This window comes from Sceloporus undulatus, chromosome 2 (assembly GCF_019175285.1).
Source record: "Sceloporus undulatus isolate JIND9_A2432 ecotype Alabama chromosome 2, SceUnd_v1.1, whole genome shotgun sequence".
Lineage (NCBI taxonomy): Eukaryota > Metazoa > Chordata > Lepidosauria > Squamata > Phrynosomatidae > Sceloporus > Sceloporus undulatus.
In genome coordinates this window covers 294,455,799-294,474,524 of record NC_056523.1, presented here as the reverse complement: position 1 = coordinate 294,474,524, position 18,726 = coordinate 294,455,799, and the positions used below count along the sequence as shown (strand labels likewise).

The following is an 18,726-nucleotide window of genomic DNA, read 5'->3' as shown; positions in this document are numbered from 1 at the left end:
TCGCAGGCAATGTGGTCCTCCTCAGAATGGACAACACCACCGTGATGTATTACATCAACAAACAGGGAGGCACCAGATCCAGGACCCTGCTCGACCTGACTCTTCACATCTGGGACTGGTGCATCCAGAGACGGGTCCTCCTCCAGGCGATTCATCTCCCCGGAGAGGACAACGAGTTGGCGGATCGCCTCAGCAGATCTCCTTCGGTGTGCCACGAATGGAGACTCCACCCCGAGACGGTCAGCGACCTCTTTGATCGGTGGGGAACCCCCTGGATCGACCTCTTCGCGACCAGGTGGAACAGCCATTTCCCCAGTTCTGCTCCAGGAAGCGAATGGACGGATCCCTCGGAGATGCGTTCGCCTTCCTCTGGACGGGGGAGCTCCTCTACGCCTTCCCCCCATTCCCTCTCATCATCAGGGTGGTGTCCAAAATGACGGTGGACCACTCGCATGCGATCCTGATCACCCCATGGTGGCCGAGACAGCCCTGGCTTGCATGCCTTCTTCACCTCTCCAGGAGATGCTTCCTCCGCCTCGACCCTCGCCCGGACCTGCTGTCGATCCAGGACGGACGGATTCTCCACCCGGACATCGAGAGCCTGCTGCTGGTAGCCTGGAGGATATAGCCCTGACTGCCCTGCCGGAGGCAGTAAGGACGGTGATCCTGGCTGCAAAGAAACCTTCCACCCAGTGGTCCTATGCCCTGAAATGGAGGAGGTTTAGCCTCTTCCTTGACCGAAAGGGCTTGTCTCCTGCTCAGGTGTCCACTCCAGTGGTGCTGGAGTTTTTGATGGCACTCTTGGATGAGGGGCTGTCCCTTACATCCCTCAAATGCTACCTGTCTGCCATTTGTGCCAAATACCAGTTCGGGGGGGAGGGTTTCTTTCTTCAAGGACCCCTTGGTGAAGGGGTTCCTTAAGGGATGTGCCAACCTTTATCCTCCTATGTCGGTACCTACACCGGCTTGGAGTTTGGAAACGGTACTGTCCGCCCTCCAATCCCAGCCCTTTGAGCCGATGGCCACAGCGGACTTGAGACTATTGACTTGGAAAACCGCTTTTCTTGTGGCCATCACCTCTGCCTGCCGTGCGGGCGAACTCTGTGCCTTACGGAGGGACCAGTCATTCTTGAGGTTCCACAAGGACAAGGTGGTCCTCCGGACAGACATTACTTTTTTACCGAAGGTAGTGTCTGCTTTCCACATGTGCCAAGACATTGTGTTGCCCACTCTCGCATCCAGCCCGACTTCGGATGCGGAGCGACGCCTGCACTCTCTTGATGTCAGGAGAGCACTGGCGTTTTATTTGGACAGAACTGCTGCCTCCAGCTGGTCCGAGAGACTTTTCCAATGCTACTCGGAACCGAAGAAAGGGTTGCCTGTGTCTGCGCAGAGGCTTTCCAAATGGGTGGCTGGTACCATCCACCTCTGCTATGAACTGTTGGGCAAACCTCTCCCGGGCAGGGTTCGGTCTCATTTCACAAGGGCAATGGCAGCATCCTCTGCATTCCTGTCGGGGATTCCCTTGGAGGATGTCTGCAAGGCTGCTATCTGGTCCCAACCTCTGACTTTTATCAAACATTATAGGTTGGACACCAGGGCCATCCGAGACGCAGCTTTCGGGAGGGCTGTGTTGGTTTCAGGGTTGCATTGATTGCACTACTGATGGTTTGTGTTTCAGTACTTATGTACATATATATACTGTTTACATTCGGTTGAATGTTGATTTGCACAGTTCTACGGGACCAGTCTTGCATGACCTCTGTTCCCTTCTCAGGTTTAGCAAGGTTATTGCTATGTTTGCCTTTTCATGAACAACAAAGACTGACTCTTTTTATGGTTCAAGGTGTTTATTGCTATAATAAATATACCTTTGGTTCACCATAGCTTTGGTTTCAGGACACTCCCTCCGCCGCATACCTTAGCTTGTCAGTCTAAACCCATTTGTATGATTCGCAGAGACCACAAAGAAGAAGGACAGGTTGCTTACCTGTAACGGTATTTCTTCGAGTGGTCATCTGCGAATACATACAAATCCCACCCGTCCGTCCCCTCAGTGTCCTGCTCTCATTGGCTCTTTCCATCGCCTGCTTGGCGGAAAAATTGCGGAACTGGGGAAAAGAGCGGGAAGGCAGGGGCCTTATAACGGGTGGGCGGAGTTACCGCCAAAAAGTTTCTATATGTTGCAAAGTAAACTTTGCCCAGTGATTCCAGTAGGTTCCGAGCAGCACTGCGCAGGCGCAGTGAAACCCATTTGTATGTATTCGCAGATGACCACTCGAAGAAATACCGTTACAGGTAAGCAACCTGTCCTTCTCACTCTTTTGGAAGTTTTCTTTAATATACTGTATATTTTTTTCAGAACATGACTTGAAATCAGTGTTTGGCCATTGGATTTGCAATTGTTCTTTAACTTATTAAACAAATAAATACTATTTCTTTCATAAATTAAGGGATGTTTCTATTCCAGAATTAAGATATGTGCTGTTCATGCCACCTCTCATTGCCCAACACTCCAGTTTGTTGGATTGCAGCAATCCCAATTATCTGTCTCACTAATAAAATGACCTTTGGGAAATGCAGTTTATTGATAGGTAATTTCTTTTGAGCTGTTACATATCTAAACAGATTGGTTAAATCATAAAGGAATGACAGCATGGAAAATGCATTCTATAAATTATGTAGAGATAGTGAAGAAAGTATGTTTTATGCTACATTATGATACAGTATTTTCTGTATATTTGACATACTGAGCAGATTTCAGGCAAAATAATAATTTTGTTTGCTTGCTTCAGTTTATACATACACATTTTAGTAACACTGATGCGAATTCAGTTGTTTAGACTACACCAGAGAATGTGTGGCCTTTCAGGTATTGTTGGATTGCAGCTCCTATCAACCAAAGCCATCATAGCTAATTGTTAGCTGTGGGGCTTTCTGTACTGCCATTTGGGACGTCTGGAGGACGTCCCATTTTAAAAAAGGGGCGTCTCTTATTGACGCCCCTGGGCCTAGTACGGACTCCGTCCGTACAAGATGGCGCCGGCCCTTCTACATGGCCGGCGCCATCTTTGCGTATCGGACGCTGAGCGTCTGTACGCGTCGCGTCCCTTGTGACGTATCGAGTGCGCCCCTGGTGCCTCGCTACGTCGCAAACGCGACGGAAAAAGAAGCTCCATTTTGGAGCTTCTTTTTCAGTCCACAGGGGAGCCGCGCCGTGTGGAGGCTCCAGCTCCCCCACGGACTAGCCGGCGGCGGCGGCAGACCGCCGCAAAGCGGCGGTCTGTACCCCGCCTGTGTTAGTCATTGCTATCAGATAAGACCACATGTGGAAAAGCAAGTAGGCAGGGGGACTTTTCACTTGAAGATGATTACTTCCATAGAAGTGATGTTACCTTGGGTATACTCACATGGCACATTTAAAGCACTTTGACATCACTTTAATTTCCAGAATTTTGTCCTATAGAATTCTGGGATTTGTAGTTTGTTAGACACCAGAGATCTTTGACAGAACAAGATGAATATTTCACCAAACTACAAGTCCCAGGATTCTGTAGGATAGTCTAGGCAGTTAAAGTAGTGTCAAACTGCTTTAATTCTGCATTGTGGATACACTCCAAGTCAATTATTGGGCTGGGAGCCAGTGGGCAGGAAAAAGCGACTCCATCCTGTGTTATCTGAAAGCGGCTCAAAACTCCATTGTCTGCACCATCTGCACTGAAGGCGGCTCAAACACCCAATGGCTGTCCACATGCGCCATGCAATTATATATTTTTTGCCACCTGCTCACCATGAATGTGCACCATCACACAAACACACCGCCAGCAATCTCCAGTGACCTCTCTTTTCCAGTCCAGGTGCCATTCCATTTGATGCTCATTTTTTACTTGATCGATTTTATTGCCTTTGATCCATATTGACAATGTAATAGGTGGTGAGTTAATTTAGTTCAAAACACAAATTTGAGGAAGTCTTTGGAATTTTGAAATATAGATTTAATGTAATGAAGGCAATAAGCTGCAATACCTACATCACCAGTTACACTTTAGTATAATACAGATCAGGTTAAGTCTCTCCCTTATCCAAAATACTTGGGATCAGAAGTATTTTTTGATTTCTGATTTTTTCAGGCTGATTACAGGACAACTAATTTGCAGTGTTAGCTCTGATTAATATGAAACTAGCTACATGAACTACAGAATTAACTACCATAAAAGTAATGCAAATGAAGCACTGAAGTTGGGAAGAACAAATGAAAAGAATATGAAGACTCTTCAAGAACTTACATTTAATTTAAAAGATAGTTGATGATTTAGAAAACAAGAATCATAGGCTGAAACAACCATTTCAAGGGTATCCTGGAAGAACATAGTGATAAGATTACACTGCTTATTCTATGGATAAATCCTAGAGTTGGAGGAGACCAAAAGGGCCATCCAGTCCAAACCCCTGCCATACAGGAGCACAGAATTAAAGGAACCCTGATGGATGGCCATCCAGCCTCTGTTTAAAACCCTCCAAAGAAGGAGACTCCACCACTTTCCAAGAGAGTGTGTTCCACTGTCGAACAGCTCTGACCATCAGGAAATTCCTGCTGAGATTTAGGTGGAATCTGTTTTCCTGTAGTTTGAATCCATTGCTCTGGGTTCTGTTCTCTGGAGCGTCTTCAAATGAAATCTGCCACTTTCAGACAAGGACATAGGATGACCGTCGTGTTCTGGGGCCACAGATTGGCCTGATCTTGGTCAAAATGTGCTAGTCCTGCATGCAAGATACCCTCCCAATATTCAAATCACAAAGGCTTTAAACAATTGAAATTCAATTGATTGCAGAGCCTTAAGTTCCACAAGTTGTCTGTGGAGGAATCTGTCATTCCTTTGCAAATGAAAAATGCTCATACTGCATGAAACATATTTATACTGTTCACTGTGCTCTGACAAAAACGTTAAATATAGATGGGATTTCCCATGTAAAGTCATGATATACAGTGTAGGAAAGATTATTGTCACTTTAGCAACATCATAAAAGACTGGATAGATCTACACATCTGAGTGTCCAGAGAATGAGAATAACCCACAACTGATCCAGAGGATGCTCAGTCTGCCAAATGTCCACCTAAACTGGAACACAGACACTACCAAGCAGTGACACTGCAGTCATTGACACAGAGCACAAGAAGGGAGCAGGAATGTAAGAGAGACGATTGCTATCTTACCATCTCTCCAGTCATCTGTTACCATTTTGACAGCTACAAAACATTGTTAGGTAATATATTAACAACAACAACAACAAAACCCTTGATTTTTTAGAAGAGTAGAAAGATTGGACAACCTAATTGTAAGAGTGTCCCAGTCTTCCTCCGAAAGGGAAATGATTATTTGTGCTTGAATGTGGAAAGGAAGCCTTCCCAGCCCTTTGTTGGTATGCCCATTGTATTTAGGTTATTCTGGTTTCCTGGTTTTTAGTGACTCTCTGTTTGCTGAATGCTTTTATATGCTGAAATCTCTGATGGTACCTTATTTATCTAGCAAATACCAGGTTTCTTTAATCTTTTTGTGTACTGTAATGATACTGCACTTGTATACTGTATAGGGATAGAGCTTTTTGAGCTGGAAACACTTATAAACCTTGGATAGTTTGGAGGTATTATCACTGAATATTAAAAGGTTGAGCTCTATAAAAAGAGTGGTGTAGAATTATAAGAACAGTACAGTCTTTGGCAATGGATTCATTCTTTCATGAGATCCATTCGGTTGGCTGCATTGCAAAAGGTGTGTCTCACCCAAGCCTGGGCAGCAATACTTCAGCAGTGTGTGTGTCTTGCATTGCTGTCATCCCCCCCCCCCCCAAAAAATATCTTCTCTTTCACAGTGGAAAAACAATGCTAAAAGACACAAGAGGGCACTTTATTTTTGTGAAAGAAGTAGTTGTTGACAATCTTATTATACCCCTGATGGCGCCCAGACACAATTGCTGTGAGAATTATTAAATAGTTTGGAAAATAATTTATTCCTTCCTTGTAATAAGGTTCTGCAAAGGAACTTATACTTTAGTATAATGGAGTTAGGCCATATACTGAAGTAGAGAAATAAGTGAAGAGTGTCCCTTGTGTCCTCTGATGTTGGTTGTCAGAATGTAACTGCAAAGTCACCATCAGATGTTCTCCAGTTACCAAAAGGATCCTAATCAACAATCAAACAGTGGGCATAATTTCATAAACAGGTGCTACAAGCTATACAACAACCTGAAAACTCTATTCATACTTTACAACAGATCATGGAATCTGTCAGTCCCACACTGGCATAAAATTAAGTACCGTAACTGAATTAAAGGCGGGATACAGACGGGCAGGGGAAGACGTCTTGGAGGTGTATTCTGCTGAATACGGAGCCTCCAGACTGCCCGCCCTGGGGGCGTGGCTCAGGTGTATGGGGCTTCCACATGGGGGGCAGTGAAGACGCCTCACCTGGGGCCGTTTCTGACCCGCAGTTTCCATACTGCCGCCTCGCAGGACGCTGCAAAGAGAGAGGCAGCTTCCTCACGGGCGGCCAAAAATGGGGCTTTTTTTTCTTTTGCCGGCTGGCAGATGCGCAGCTGCGCAGCTGCGGTGCTCAGCACCGGCGGCAGAAAGCATATGTGCACATTTAAAGCACCCAAGCCCCTTTAAACTTTTCCCCCCGCCCTGCCCAAGAACAATGGTGGTCTCCTGCCAGCTGGTGATCAGCTGGTGTTGGCATCCTTGTCCACTTGCACGTTGCTAGTGTCACCAGCATCATGGATGCCTCCTCTCCTTTGGTCCCCACGCTCTTGCTGAATCTGCAGTGCACAGCCACAGCTGTCGCCGCTGCCACCGCTGTCCCCCTGCCATCCCCCATCACCTCCTTTGTACATATGTAAATATTTAGAATTTTAGCATTTTTTATTGTTAGGTGAAAATGGCGCAGGGATGTGTGTAGGGGTTCACTTTAAATTCCAAACTTTCCACAATTCAAGCAGCGCATGCGTACATGCAGCTCTAGGGTTAGGGTTAGGGTTAGGGTTACGAGTCTTAAAATGCGCTGCAGCTGTGCTGCAGCTTCCACACCTGCATGCCAGCTGACGCTGCAATTAAAGCCTGACTGCAAACTGCGCATGTTCCAGGACCCTGACTCATTATGCGACGCAGCAGACACAGAGCTTTTAAATGGGCAACTTAAATTAGCGGCGTAGCAATTCTGGCGTACCGGTGCAGCAGCTTACAGACGGAGATGCGCAGCTGCGCACTATATAGAAAAGAAGCGGGGAAAAGCAGCACCTTTTTAATGCCGCTTCTTCCTGATTGGGGCGTGCGGGCGGCGTGTTCATGGCGGCATTCAGGTAAGGGCCGTCTGAAGGCTATACCTTCATGACGTCATGAACACACCCCTTTTTGCCCGTCTGTATCCCACGAAAGATAAGGTTTTAAGGGTCACAACCAACACTTTGAATTGTGCCTGGAAACAGACCGATGCCAGTTAAATTGCTGTAACAAGAAAGTCATGTACTCCTTGTAATCTGCCCCAGGCGGTCATCAGTGTACCAGTGAAGTTTCTGAACACTTGTTACCAGGTGTGACCTCAGAGCACATGAATGAACTAGTGTGGAGGGGGAGGAGAAGGAGAGGATAGAAAAGGGTGGGTGGATTTCCATTCCAATAATTTCGGTTTCACATGGATTAGGGTTAACAATAACACCAATTGTTATTTGCAAGAGAAGAAAGAGGAAAATGAAGACTAGAAAATTAAGATTTATGATCACAACTCCTAAACCCACTTTACTGAAGATGAGGGTTCTCTTTCTCCAGTCTCTTGAATTTTTTTTCAACTTTACATTTTATTTTATTTCAGGTATAAAAAAATAACACATTCCAAAATTGCTTACATTAAATCTAATTATATACTCACATCACATTGTTTATTGTTTTACCTATTCCTTTCTTCAAACAATTCTCACAACTTTCATACTATCCCATGTTCCAATCACTCTTCCCCCATTCATACTTAAAACTTTCTATCTCACTCAACCTGGGTAGAGCTTTTATGCTTAAATTAACTGTACTATCAATCCTCACAAACCCTGCAAATTTAAAAAGAGAGATCTATTGCCTTTAACGTTAATCTGCCCTTCCTTTATTGTATTTAGTATTAAGCTTGGTTGATTATTCAGTTATTTGTTTTGCAGTTTCATTAAAATTCCTCCTTCATGGGCTGATCTGTTTACTCTTCCCATAGGCTGATTACATCCTTCCAATTTTCTTAAAAAAACATGAACAAAAAAACTATAAAAAGCTATGATATTTTTTTTAAAAAATATTGCTGCAGTTTATCTGCTATCCACTTTTGCAACTACTGTTCTCATTCCCCGTGAGTGCAGGCCCCAGCCATGCTTTCCTTTAGGTCTACCAATACCACCAGCTCATGGGAACTGTTTCTGCCACATTGGTGGCAACCAAGCTGCCATTATGAATCCAGCTTCCTAGCCTGACCACTCTGGGATGGAAAAAGTATAAGATATCTCAGCAGGGCCCTTATGAGCTTGCTGGGGTACCCTGGGATGCTGGGGTGCACAGTTGGAAACAGTTGTGAAAGCTCATTTCTGAAAGAATCTTTAAATATTTGGTGCTTTTGACCGGCTATGTTTGATTATACTTTATTTTTATTCAGTGATAAAGCTGCCTAATGTAAGGAATGTTGAGGATATAGATAGTTTCAAAACAGTCATCACTCACAGTAGCCCAATTACAAACTAAAGGGGGAAGAGTAGCGATCTCCTGATCTTAGGGCATGTCAAGGATTTCATCCTGTTGTGCACTTCTAACCCTCAGATCCTTTACTGCCTTTGAAAAGCGTTGCATTCTTCCTCTGAACATAAAAAAAGGGCAGGTGCCAGCAATTTATCATGAACTTTTCAAAAACGTTCTGGAGAAGATGACTGGGTCAAAAGTGCCATGAGAGAGGGACCTTAACATATGCATGCCAGATGCTCTCTCTCTAATATGGTGCAAGGCAATTTGTGGCATTTCAGCCCTACAGTTAAGGTAGAACTATATATCAGCCTTCTTCTGGTACAAAGGGCACACATAGGTAGAATGGACAAGAGTTTTGCACTATGGAAATAGCTTCTAGAAATTATGAAGCTAAGGACAGATCAACTAATGAAATATGGAAGAGAGGAGCTATTATTATCTGTTCCATAAAATAATAAACTGCTTCACAGGCTGCAGTCCTGCTGGGATAGTACACTGGCACATATATATATATATAATCTGTACAAGAGCTATCACTTGATTAGACGTATGTGTCCATGCAGTAACGGTTGCAGCCAATTCTTTCTCAAGAACAGAAATATCCCTCCTTTGCACTTTTGACTTGGTATGTAGGGAGCTGATTGATCATTGTGCAACATGTGTTTCAAGGCTGTGGAGCCCATTGTGCAGTCATTTGCGCACCATGGAATCCCATGTAATTATGCTGACCTGTATTGATACAATACTGAAAGTTTATAAGAGCTTTCAGCCACCGTGCCCTTCCAGGCATGTGTAACCTCAGATCCACTGAAAAAACAAAAGTGTTTTTTATCCCAAGACTCCTCAAGGAAGCTGAATATGAAGTCTAGAGTTCCGTTCAATAATAATAATAATAATAATAATAATAATAATAATAATAATAATAATCCAAACCAAGTCAAATGAAACAGCTCCAGGAATGCACAAAAATGTTTTTTTTACTAGCAGAAAAACTAATTGCTGTTTTAGAGGAATAGAAGAAGCAGGATTTTGAAAATTAAGAATAACATCTTGCACAAGTGCTGGACACCTCTGTCTGCTCACAAAATTGTTAAAGCATTTACATTAAATTACAATGGTATGATCAGAGTCAACATACATAATGTTTCCTGGAGATTCTTCACCAGGAAAGATGTGAGATGTTCTTCACTGTGTATGGGTAACAGTATACAGAGAAGGTTAAGCGAATTTGTTACTTTGTGGAATTTGTTATTTTGTAGTAATTTGCTACCTCAGTGGAAATTTATTAATAACTTTGCATCTAATATTAGTTTTTATTAAATTGCTCTCTGCCACAAACTGGAGGAGATAATGCATTAGTTCTGTTAAGGATATAGGTTAAATAGCTAAATAAAATTTGCTTGAAGATTTCGGGTTTATAAGATTGTCACCACTGAAATGTGATTTCTTTTTGGTAAAGTGTAAAGTTTCTGAAGGGCATAGATAATAATTTTAAAGGAATAAAAATAATATTTTTTAAATAATAGAATAAATTAGAACTGATAAGTTATTTGTACATGGTTATTACTACTATTAGTGGCAGGTACATTATATTTAAAAGCTATATTGTGCTTTCCACCCAATGCTGAACAATGTGAAGGTCTGCTGGTTTCTGTGAGTGAAGCAGCTACTTATATGTAACAATAAATAAATAAATATCAGAAAAGAAAAGAAAAAAGCAGATCACTTAATTTTGGCTGGATAGTAATCACTTGGTACATGTGCAGTCAAACTTGCTATCTGGCATTACTTGCTTTATACATTTCTTCATTATTAATATTTCTAGACTGAGTCATTGAATTCTTAGAAACAAATCAGAAATATACATTAGTTAAATACTGTCCCTCTCCCTTTTCCAATCATTTCCCATTCCATTCCCCACCCCTCATGTTTCATCATTCCCCTTTTTGTATCCCCCTCCCTTTGCTATGTTTTATTCACTGTTAGGAAGGGACACCTCAGAAGAGCCATTTCAGCTCAACTCGGCATCATCAGAGGCTAGCAGAACCAACGGCTACAAAAGTGAGTGAACGTAAGGCAAACTGAAATATATGAAACAAGGGAATTAGTTCATAGCTTTCATCAAAGCTACAATGTACTTCCCTTTGGTTTAATACATCGCTATTGTTTCTTAAGATTCATTCCATAGCTTGTGTTAACAGTGGATTGATTGATTTTTACAGCTATTGTTACTATAATGGGCTAAGTGGATCAAAATACTTAAACAAAATGTCTTGGACATTCATTTCCGTTGAGTGTACTTGTTGAGCTTTGGCTTTATGATCCTAGACATAACTGAGATTACAGTTACATATGTCCAGAAAAACAAAAGATTGGTAAACAGGTAGGGAATATGATATCTATATTCATAGTTTCAACTTAATGTAACCAAACTGATTAATCAAAGGAATCTAAGAGGAGAGTTAAGTGAGGCAGAAGTCCTCTGTGTACATACCCAGGGACTCATGACAGTCAAGGAATGCAGTAATGCGTTTATTTGCAACAAGATTCTTAGGCAGAAGGGCAGAAATTCAGTTTTTCCTCTCTCTGTCTCTCTTAGGAAAACCTGTATTAAGTATATAATTCAGTATGCACAGCTGTTTGCATTCATGATATGCCTGGTAGTCTTTCTTTGCTCTTTTCTTCATATGAGAAGAGCCATGCCGGCTCAGACCAAATGCTGATCTGCTCCTACAGTTGCCAACCAAATGCTGAATCACACTGTGCACCTCCAGAGTTGATGTTAGCAGTCTGATCTGGCTGAACCAGAATATTTATCAAGTAGACCACAAGTTGAACATGAGTGAACAGTGCGATGCAGCAGCTAACAAGGCCAATGCGATTTTAGGCTGCATCAACAGAAGTATAGTGTCTAGATCAAGTGAAGTAATAGTGCCACTCTATTCTGCTTTTGTCAGGCCTCACCTGGAATACTGTGTCCAGTTCTGGGCACCACAATTAAAAAAGGACATTGAGAAACTGGAGCGTGTCCAAAGGAGGGCGACTAAAATGGTGAAAGGTCTGGAAACCATGCCCTGTGAGGAATGACTTAGGGAGCTGGGGATGTTTAGCCTAGAGAAGAGAAGGTTAAGAGGTGATATGATAGCCCTTTTTAAATATTTGAAGGGATGTCATATTGATGAGGGAGCAAGCTTGTTTTCTGCTGCTCCAGAGACTAGGACCCGGAGCATTGGATGCAAGCTACAGGAAAAGAGATTCCACCTCAACATTAGGAGGAACTTCCTGACAGTAAGGGCTGTTCGACAGTGGAACACACTCCCTCGGAGTGTGGTGGAGTCTCCTTCCTTAGAGGTCTTCAAACAGAGGCTGGATGGCCATCTGTCGGGGATGCTTTGATTGTGATTTCCTTCATGGCAGGGGTTGGACTGAATGGCCCGTGCGGTCTCTTTCAACTCTGCGATTTTATGATTCTATGATTCTATGACCTATTACTAGCTTCAGTGCAGTGAACTGGCAATGGTCCTAGCACAAGGAATTTTCTGAGACCTTATAAATTCCATCCTTACAACTCTGTCTTAGTTTTCCATGCACTTTAAGCATTCAGCATCTTGTTAATTATGAGAGTTATAGCCAAAATTCACTCTTCATTGCAGTCATACTTTTATCACCTTGATTTTTGGCCACTATATGGAATGATCCTGCTAGGAGTAGGGCCTACTTTTTATCTATATTCAGAGTCATAATAATGGTAGTGTTTGGTCCTGTTCCCATACATCCTCCTCTTATTAAAAGGAACAAGTAGGTATACACTTCTTAATGTCTACTCTAGATATTGGAAGTGAAGGGCACCAGTTGTTGGTCTATCCACTAAAGCTAGCACCATATTTTTACACTTTAGTTATGGGACTCAGTTACCCTTCTTGTTATATGATAACAGTTTGTAAGAATATGGGCTGAAGCAGATGGCCTGGAAGGAGCAGCCTCTGACTGCATGGCCTGCTTCCAAAGTGAGCTGCCGCTGCAGTCACAAATGGGTCGCTGACAGAAGTAGATTAAATCTGCTCCTTTTTGGTCTGGCTTTCCCCGGCTTGCTATGGCCTCGGAGCAGCTTCCAACTACGCTGGGGGCATGCGTCATGTAAATGCCACACCCCCAAAGTGGCTGGAAGCTGCCTTATTTGACTTGTGTATTTTGGACCTACACCTATTCATCTGAAAACTGGCAGTTTTAATTACTTGGGAAGAGCTGGCTTTCTTTTCATGGATATGGGTAACTTAGCCACTGTAATCCATGCATTAATAACTTCCTGATTACACCACTGTAAATGCAGCTTAGGTGAGGTGGTCCTTAAATATACAGTTGCCCCTTTGAACTCGTGGGAGATCTGTTCCAGAACCCCCCACGAGTTCAAAATCTTGTGCATATTCAAGCCCCATAGGCTTGAATGGGGCGTGTGCATTCCGGTTAATAGCGGTCGCCCCTCCACGGATTTCCAAGTCCTCACATTTCAAGTCTGCGGACTTGGTGGAGCGACTGTAATTCAGACAGCTTAGCAGCTAGATAGCTGACAACAGTTAGGTAGCTGACTGGAATATGGTATAGAAACCACATAACTGTGGATTAAAGGAGTTCTGCTGTTGTTGTTAACTGCCCTCGAGTCAACTCATGGCAGCCCTGTGGATGAGACATCTCCAAGCCCCCCCACCCTCCACTGCTCTGCTCAGCTCCTTTAGATTCAAGCCTGTGGTCTCCTTGGTTGAGTCTAGCCATCATGGCATGTGATCTTCCTCTCTTTCTACTGCCTTCTACCTTTCCTAGCTCTGTTGTCTTTTCTAGAGAGTCTTGCCTTCTCATGATATGTCCAAAGTATGATAGCTTCATTATTGTTATCTTGGCTTCCAGGGAGAGTTCAGGGTTCATCTGTTCTCAGACTCATTTATTTGTCTTTTTGACTGTCCATTGTGTCCTCAGCATTCTTCTCGAGCACCACATATCAGATGAATTGATTTTCTTCCTGTCCACTTTCTTCACTGTCCAGTCCTCACAGCCATACATGGTGATGGGGAATAAAATGGCTTGGATGATTCTAACTTTTGTGGTCAATTGTATGTCTTCATACTTTATGATCTTGTCCAATTTTTCCCTTTCCCTTTCTCTTTGGAGTTTAGCTATTCCTCCTAATTTTGTGTCATCTGTAAATTTGGTAAGCATGCTCCCTATTCTTTTATCCAAGCTATTGATATAGATGTTGAATAGCAATGGGCCTAGGACAGAACCCTGTGGCATCCCACTAGTTACTTCCCTCCAGGATGAAGAGGAGCCATTGCTGAGCACCCTTTGAGTTCAGCCAGTCAACCAATTACAAACCCACCTAACAGTTGCATTGTCTAACCCACATTTTACAAGATATGATGTATCTACACCATTCTCTTCATCTACCAAGCTGGTAATTTTATCAAAAAAAGAGATCAAATTAGTCAGGCATGGCTTGTTTTTCAGAAACCCATGTTGACTTTTTGTGATTATGGCATTCCCTTCTAAATGTTCACAGAGTCTCTGTTTAATGCTCTGCTCTAGATTCTTTCCTGGTATTGATGTCAGACTAACTGGATGATAATTGTTGGGATCCTCTTTTTTCCCCTTTATGAAGATGGGGACAATGTTTGCCCTTCTCCAGTCTACTGGGACTTCTTCTATTTTCCATGAGTTCTTAAAGATTATTGCCAATGGTTCTGAAATTACATTTGCCAGTTCTTTTAATACCCTTGAATGTAGTTCATCTTGTCCCAGAGACTTATTCATTCAGATTAACCAGGTATTCCTGTACCTGGAACTGTTTTAAATTGTGCCTTCAGCATCTCCCTTTTGAGAAACTCCCATCCATCCTGAACTCCCTTCTCTTGTAGTAATCCTGACCATGGGATCACTCCCAGTATTTCCCTAAGTTTACTAAAACCAGCTCTCCTAAAATCTAGAATGCATTTCTGACTATGAGGCTTCTCCTTTCCACAAGCTCCAGGAGAACATGATCATTCCCATCTAAGGATCCCACCACTTGCACCCCATTAACCAGGTCATCCCTGTTGTTTAGGATCAGATCTAAAAAAGCTGATCCTCTTGTTGCCTCTTCCACCTTTTGGACAATGAAATTGCCTCCAAGGCAAGTGCGGTTTTGGCTCAGTTTGACTTCCAGCGAATATCCAGATAGTTGAAGTCACCCATCACTACTGCATCTCTCCTTTCTGAGTGTGTGGTCATCTGTTTTAGAATGGCATCATCCAGAAGGGCGGGGTATAAATATTATAATAAAAATATATATAATAAAATAAAAGACTCCCACAATAACATCCCTGTTTTCCTTTCTCTTTAATTTTTGTCTAGATGCTCTTCACCTGATTTCCAGGATTTAAGTCCTGGATCTCCTCCCAAGTATAAACATCCCTGACATATAATGCTATTCCTCCTCCTTTCCTGTTTGGCCTAGTTCTCTTAAAAAGGTTATACCCCACTATTACTCCATTTCAGTCATCCCACCAGGTTTCAGTGATGCCTATTATATCATATATAGGTAGGTCTTGTAGCACCTTTAAGACTAACTGAAAGAAAGACGTCTGAAGTCTGAAGATGCCAGCCACAGATGCTGGCGAAACGTCAGGACCAAAATTTTCTAGAACATGGCCACATAGCCCGAAAACCCCACAAAAAACCACGAAAGAAAGAAATTGGCAGTATGAGCTTTACAAAAGCTTATGCTGCCAATTTCTTTCTTTCAGTTAGTATCAAAGGTGCTACAAGATTTCTCTCCATACTGATTCTACAGACTAACATGGCTATATCTTTGAATTCTATGCCTATTATATTGCATTTGCTTTGTTGTGTTGGGAGTTCAAGTTCATCTTGTTTCCCATGTTCTGTGTGTTAGTGTTGAGACATCTAAGACCAAAGGTCCTTCCCCCTAGCTGCCTGTGTAAAGTTTTTCCCCTCTGACTGTCAGGTCCTTGCACTATTTGCATTGTTCTCTGTATAACAGTTTGACTATTATCTATTTGTGAGGCTCCCTTAGAAGAATGCTAAAAAATGCCAGCTGTTCTACAGTGTTGTAGCCTGACTCTTGACTGGAACAATTACAGGAAGCATACAATTTGTTATGAAAACTTCACTGGCAACCAATCTGTTTCTGGGCACAATGCAAAGTGTAGGTTATAACTTACAAACCTGTATGTGATTTATGTCCAGGCTACTTGCAATATTATATTATAGCAAAAACAGCTGCTGGCTTTTTGAGATCTTGGGGAGGACTTTTATCTCAGTACCATAATCCTCAGAGGCCCTTGGAGAGAAAACCTGAGGGAAGCCCTTTTTTGCTGATATTGCCTAGTCTCTGGGATTCCCTCCTAAGGGGAGGATAGACTGGTCTTCTCTCTGCTGTGCTTCCATTGGCAGATAAAGGATTTTTCAAAATTCAGATAGGCTTTTGGCAGTTCTGCAGAGGATAGGACTTGTTACTACCTGCTTTACTTTTTTTCAGGGACATGTTTTTAAATGTTGTATTTGTTGTTTAAAATAAGGCTTATAACTTAATTCTGTATTAATTATTCATTTTAATTACATTCTTTTACTTAAGATTACTTTGATGTGTGTTGAGTTCTGTCTTGGAATGAAACCTTATAAATACAGTAAATAAAGAAATTATTAGTGGCTTTCTAAAGGATTCTGGAAATCACCCAGGCTTCCTTGTATAGTGGGCCCATTTTCATATTTCCTATTTTCTACTGGTAATTCACAGAGAGCCTAAATACCCTAAAGGTACCAGATTATGTCTGATCTTGGAAGCTATGAACCCTGATTAGTACTTGTATAGGAAACTGCCAGTGAATACCAGGTGATGTGTTTCAGAAGAAGGAACTAGCAAAACCGTTTCTAAGTATTCCTTGCCTAAGAAACCCCTGTGAAATTCCTGGGCTTGCCAGAAATTGATAGGCAACTTGAAAGCATACAGACACACACACACAGAGTACATGACAATGACAATTTAGTATACAATACTAAATTTAGTATAACAATACTAAAACAGCTGTGGTTTTCTTTTGCTTTAGTGATACAGTGACAACTGGGCCAGTGGCTCAAGGTCATAAGTTTGATATCTACTAAACTTGACATATTTTCACTAAAGAAAACAGAGATTCACACTGTAATATTCAACATTACCACTTGTCAAAAATCATATTAAATATTATCTTACATTGAAATGTTTGCGGTTACTTGAAATGAAGAGATATTTGTGTGTGTGAAATGATTTTCTGCTGGTCATCTGTCTAATCTTTTTTGTTTTTGCTTTTTTGGTAAGAAGTATGAATGGAAGCTGGTAGGGATAACAATGTTCTTTTCATTGCTCTTTCTTGAAAAATCCAGATAGATCATCAGTCCTGTTGTATATTTATTTATTCTTTACAATTTATCTTTTCTGCATCTATAGAAATTGTAAATGCATTCCACTGTAGAATTTTTTTATGTGGGAGCAAGCTGTAAGATTACTGCCCTAACTAGCCTCTAGCAAGAAATCCAGCTTTATTAATTAGAGAGAAAACTGACAGTATGGAAGTTATTTTTACTGCTTGCTCTTTTCTTGATTCTTTTTAGCATCTGTTATCTCAGACCTCAGCAGGAGGCTGCCTTATCAAGATGGTTGTGTCCCAAATCATGCTTCAAATATTTCTACAGAATCTGACCTGGCAGCAATTTACAATTGCAAGATGTTACCTTGATATCCATCTTGAAGGCAGAGCATACATTTGAAGAATATCTTGAGTGGATAAATGGGATTAGTTTAAGAAGATTTACACTGCTATGCATTTCCAGACTTTTTTGTCTGCAGTCATAGAAGGGCATTATAAGGTTATGAAGAAATGTCCATAACCTTATGGTTATGGGTATAGAGAAAGAGTGCAGTTTCTAACTGGCCTCTAGGAATAAATGGGCTTGCTTTTTATTAGTTCAGAAATAATTTCCTAATGTAGTAATTAATGTATGTAATTGCTGCAGTAATTACTTGTAATGTTCAAGCAATTACTGAATAATACAAACAACTTGGAGAAAACTTTCAAAATCACTTACACAATAGGAAAAAGGGGACTTGTAAGGAAAGTTTCACAGTGTCTGCTTTCCTTATGTTCTGTTGTGGTCTCAAGATGATGACTGGAGTTATTTTATATATTTATTTTTACAACATTATGCTTGACTCTCACCCACTCTTCTCAGAAGAGGCCAGGTTGCATATTAAAGGTCTTCCCTTAAAGAGGAATGATTGTTTAACACCAAAGCAGATGATACTCTTTCCAGGGCTCAAAACATAAAAACATAGCCTCGAAAGTGGAAGTCTACACAAGACAGCTCTACTTGTCAGTTAGAAATACTGGTGCTTGCCAGATTTCTCACTGTTGGGAAACTGTTGAGATGTTACCAGCAGTAGACAGCAGAAATTCTTCTCCACGTCTTAAGTACAAGCAACTTGCTTACTTCAAAAAGGAAATTATTTTGAATTGCTCCTTTAAATTTATCCTGTGCTTCCCCACCCCTACACTAATAGATTTACTTTGCCAATATATGGGGAAAGCTTGTGGCAAATTGGTAGTATCTCACTGCCATTTAGAATGGCTATACTGTAAAGTTGACATCAAGAATCTGAGATGGAGTGTTCCATCTATTTGAACACATCCCTGCTTGGACGGAGGCAACACATTGCTTCATTCCAAAGAAAAGAATAGAACCGGCTCTGCCAGGGGCAAAGTGAGCCACTTTACCATTCCAAAACAGGATAGTAGATTATGAATTTTGGACCATCCAGTGATGATCCATCATAGTGTGTTTGTTGTTAGGAAAGCATTAATCTCTTAGAGAACATTCTGCTTTTGCTACATCAAAGGAAATTTTCCCATTCTCAGATGGCTATGGTCCTGCTCAAA

At 41.8% G+C, this 18,726-nt stretch overlaps 1 protein-coding gene across 4 annotated transcripts in view; it reads left to right on the top strand.

Moving 5' to 3' along the window:
- The window catches only part of MAST4 (microtubule associated serine/threonine kinase family member 4), a 351,856-nt gene that overhangs the window by 98,677 nt on the left and 234,453 nt on the right, over positions 1-18,726 (top strand). For 2 of the 4 annotated variants that reach the window (XM_042450933.1, XM_042450932.1), the window contains exon 4: positions 10,751-10,825. The exons of the other annotated variants lie outside the window; for them this stretch is intronic. In XM_042450933.1, the coding sequence (XP_042306867.1) occupies positions 10,751-10,825 (75 nt within the window). The remainder of the gene's footprint in view (positions 1-10,750; positions 10,826-18,726) is intronic. 4 annotated transcript variants of the gene reach the window in all.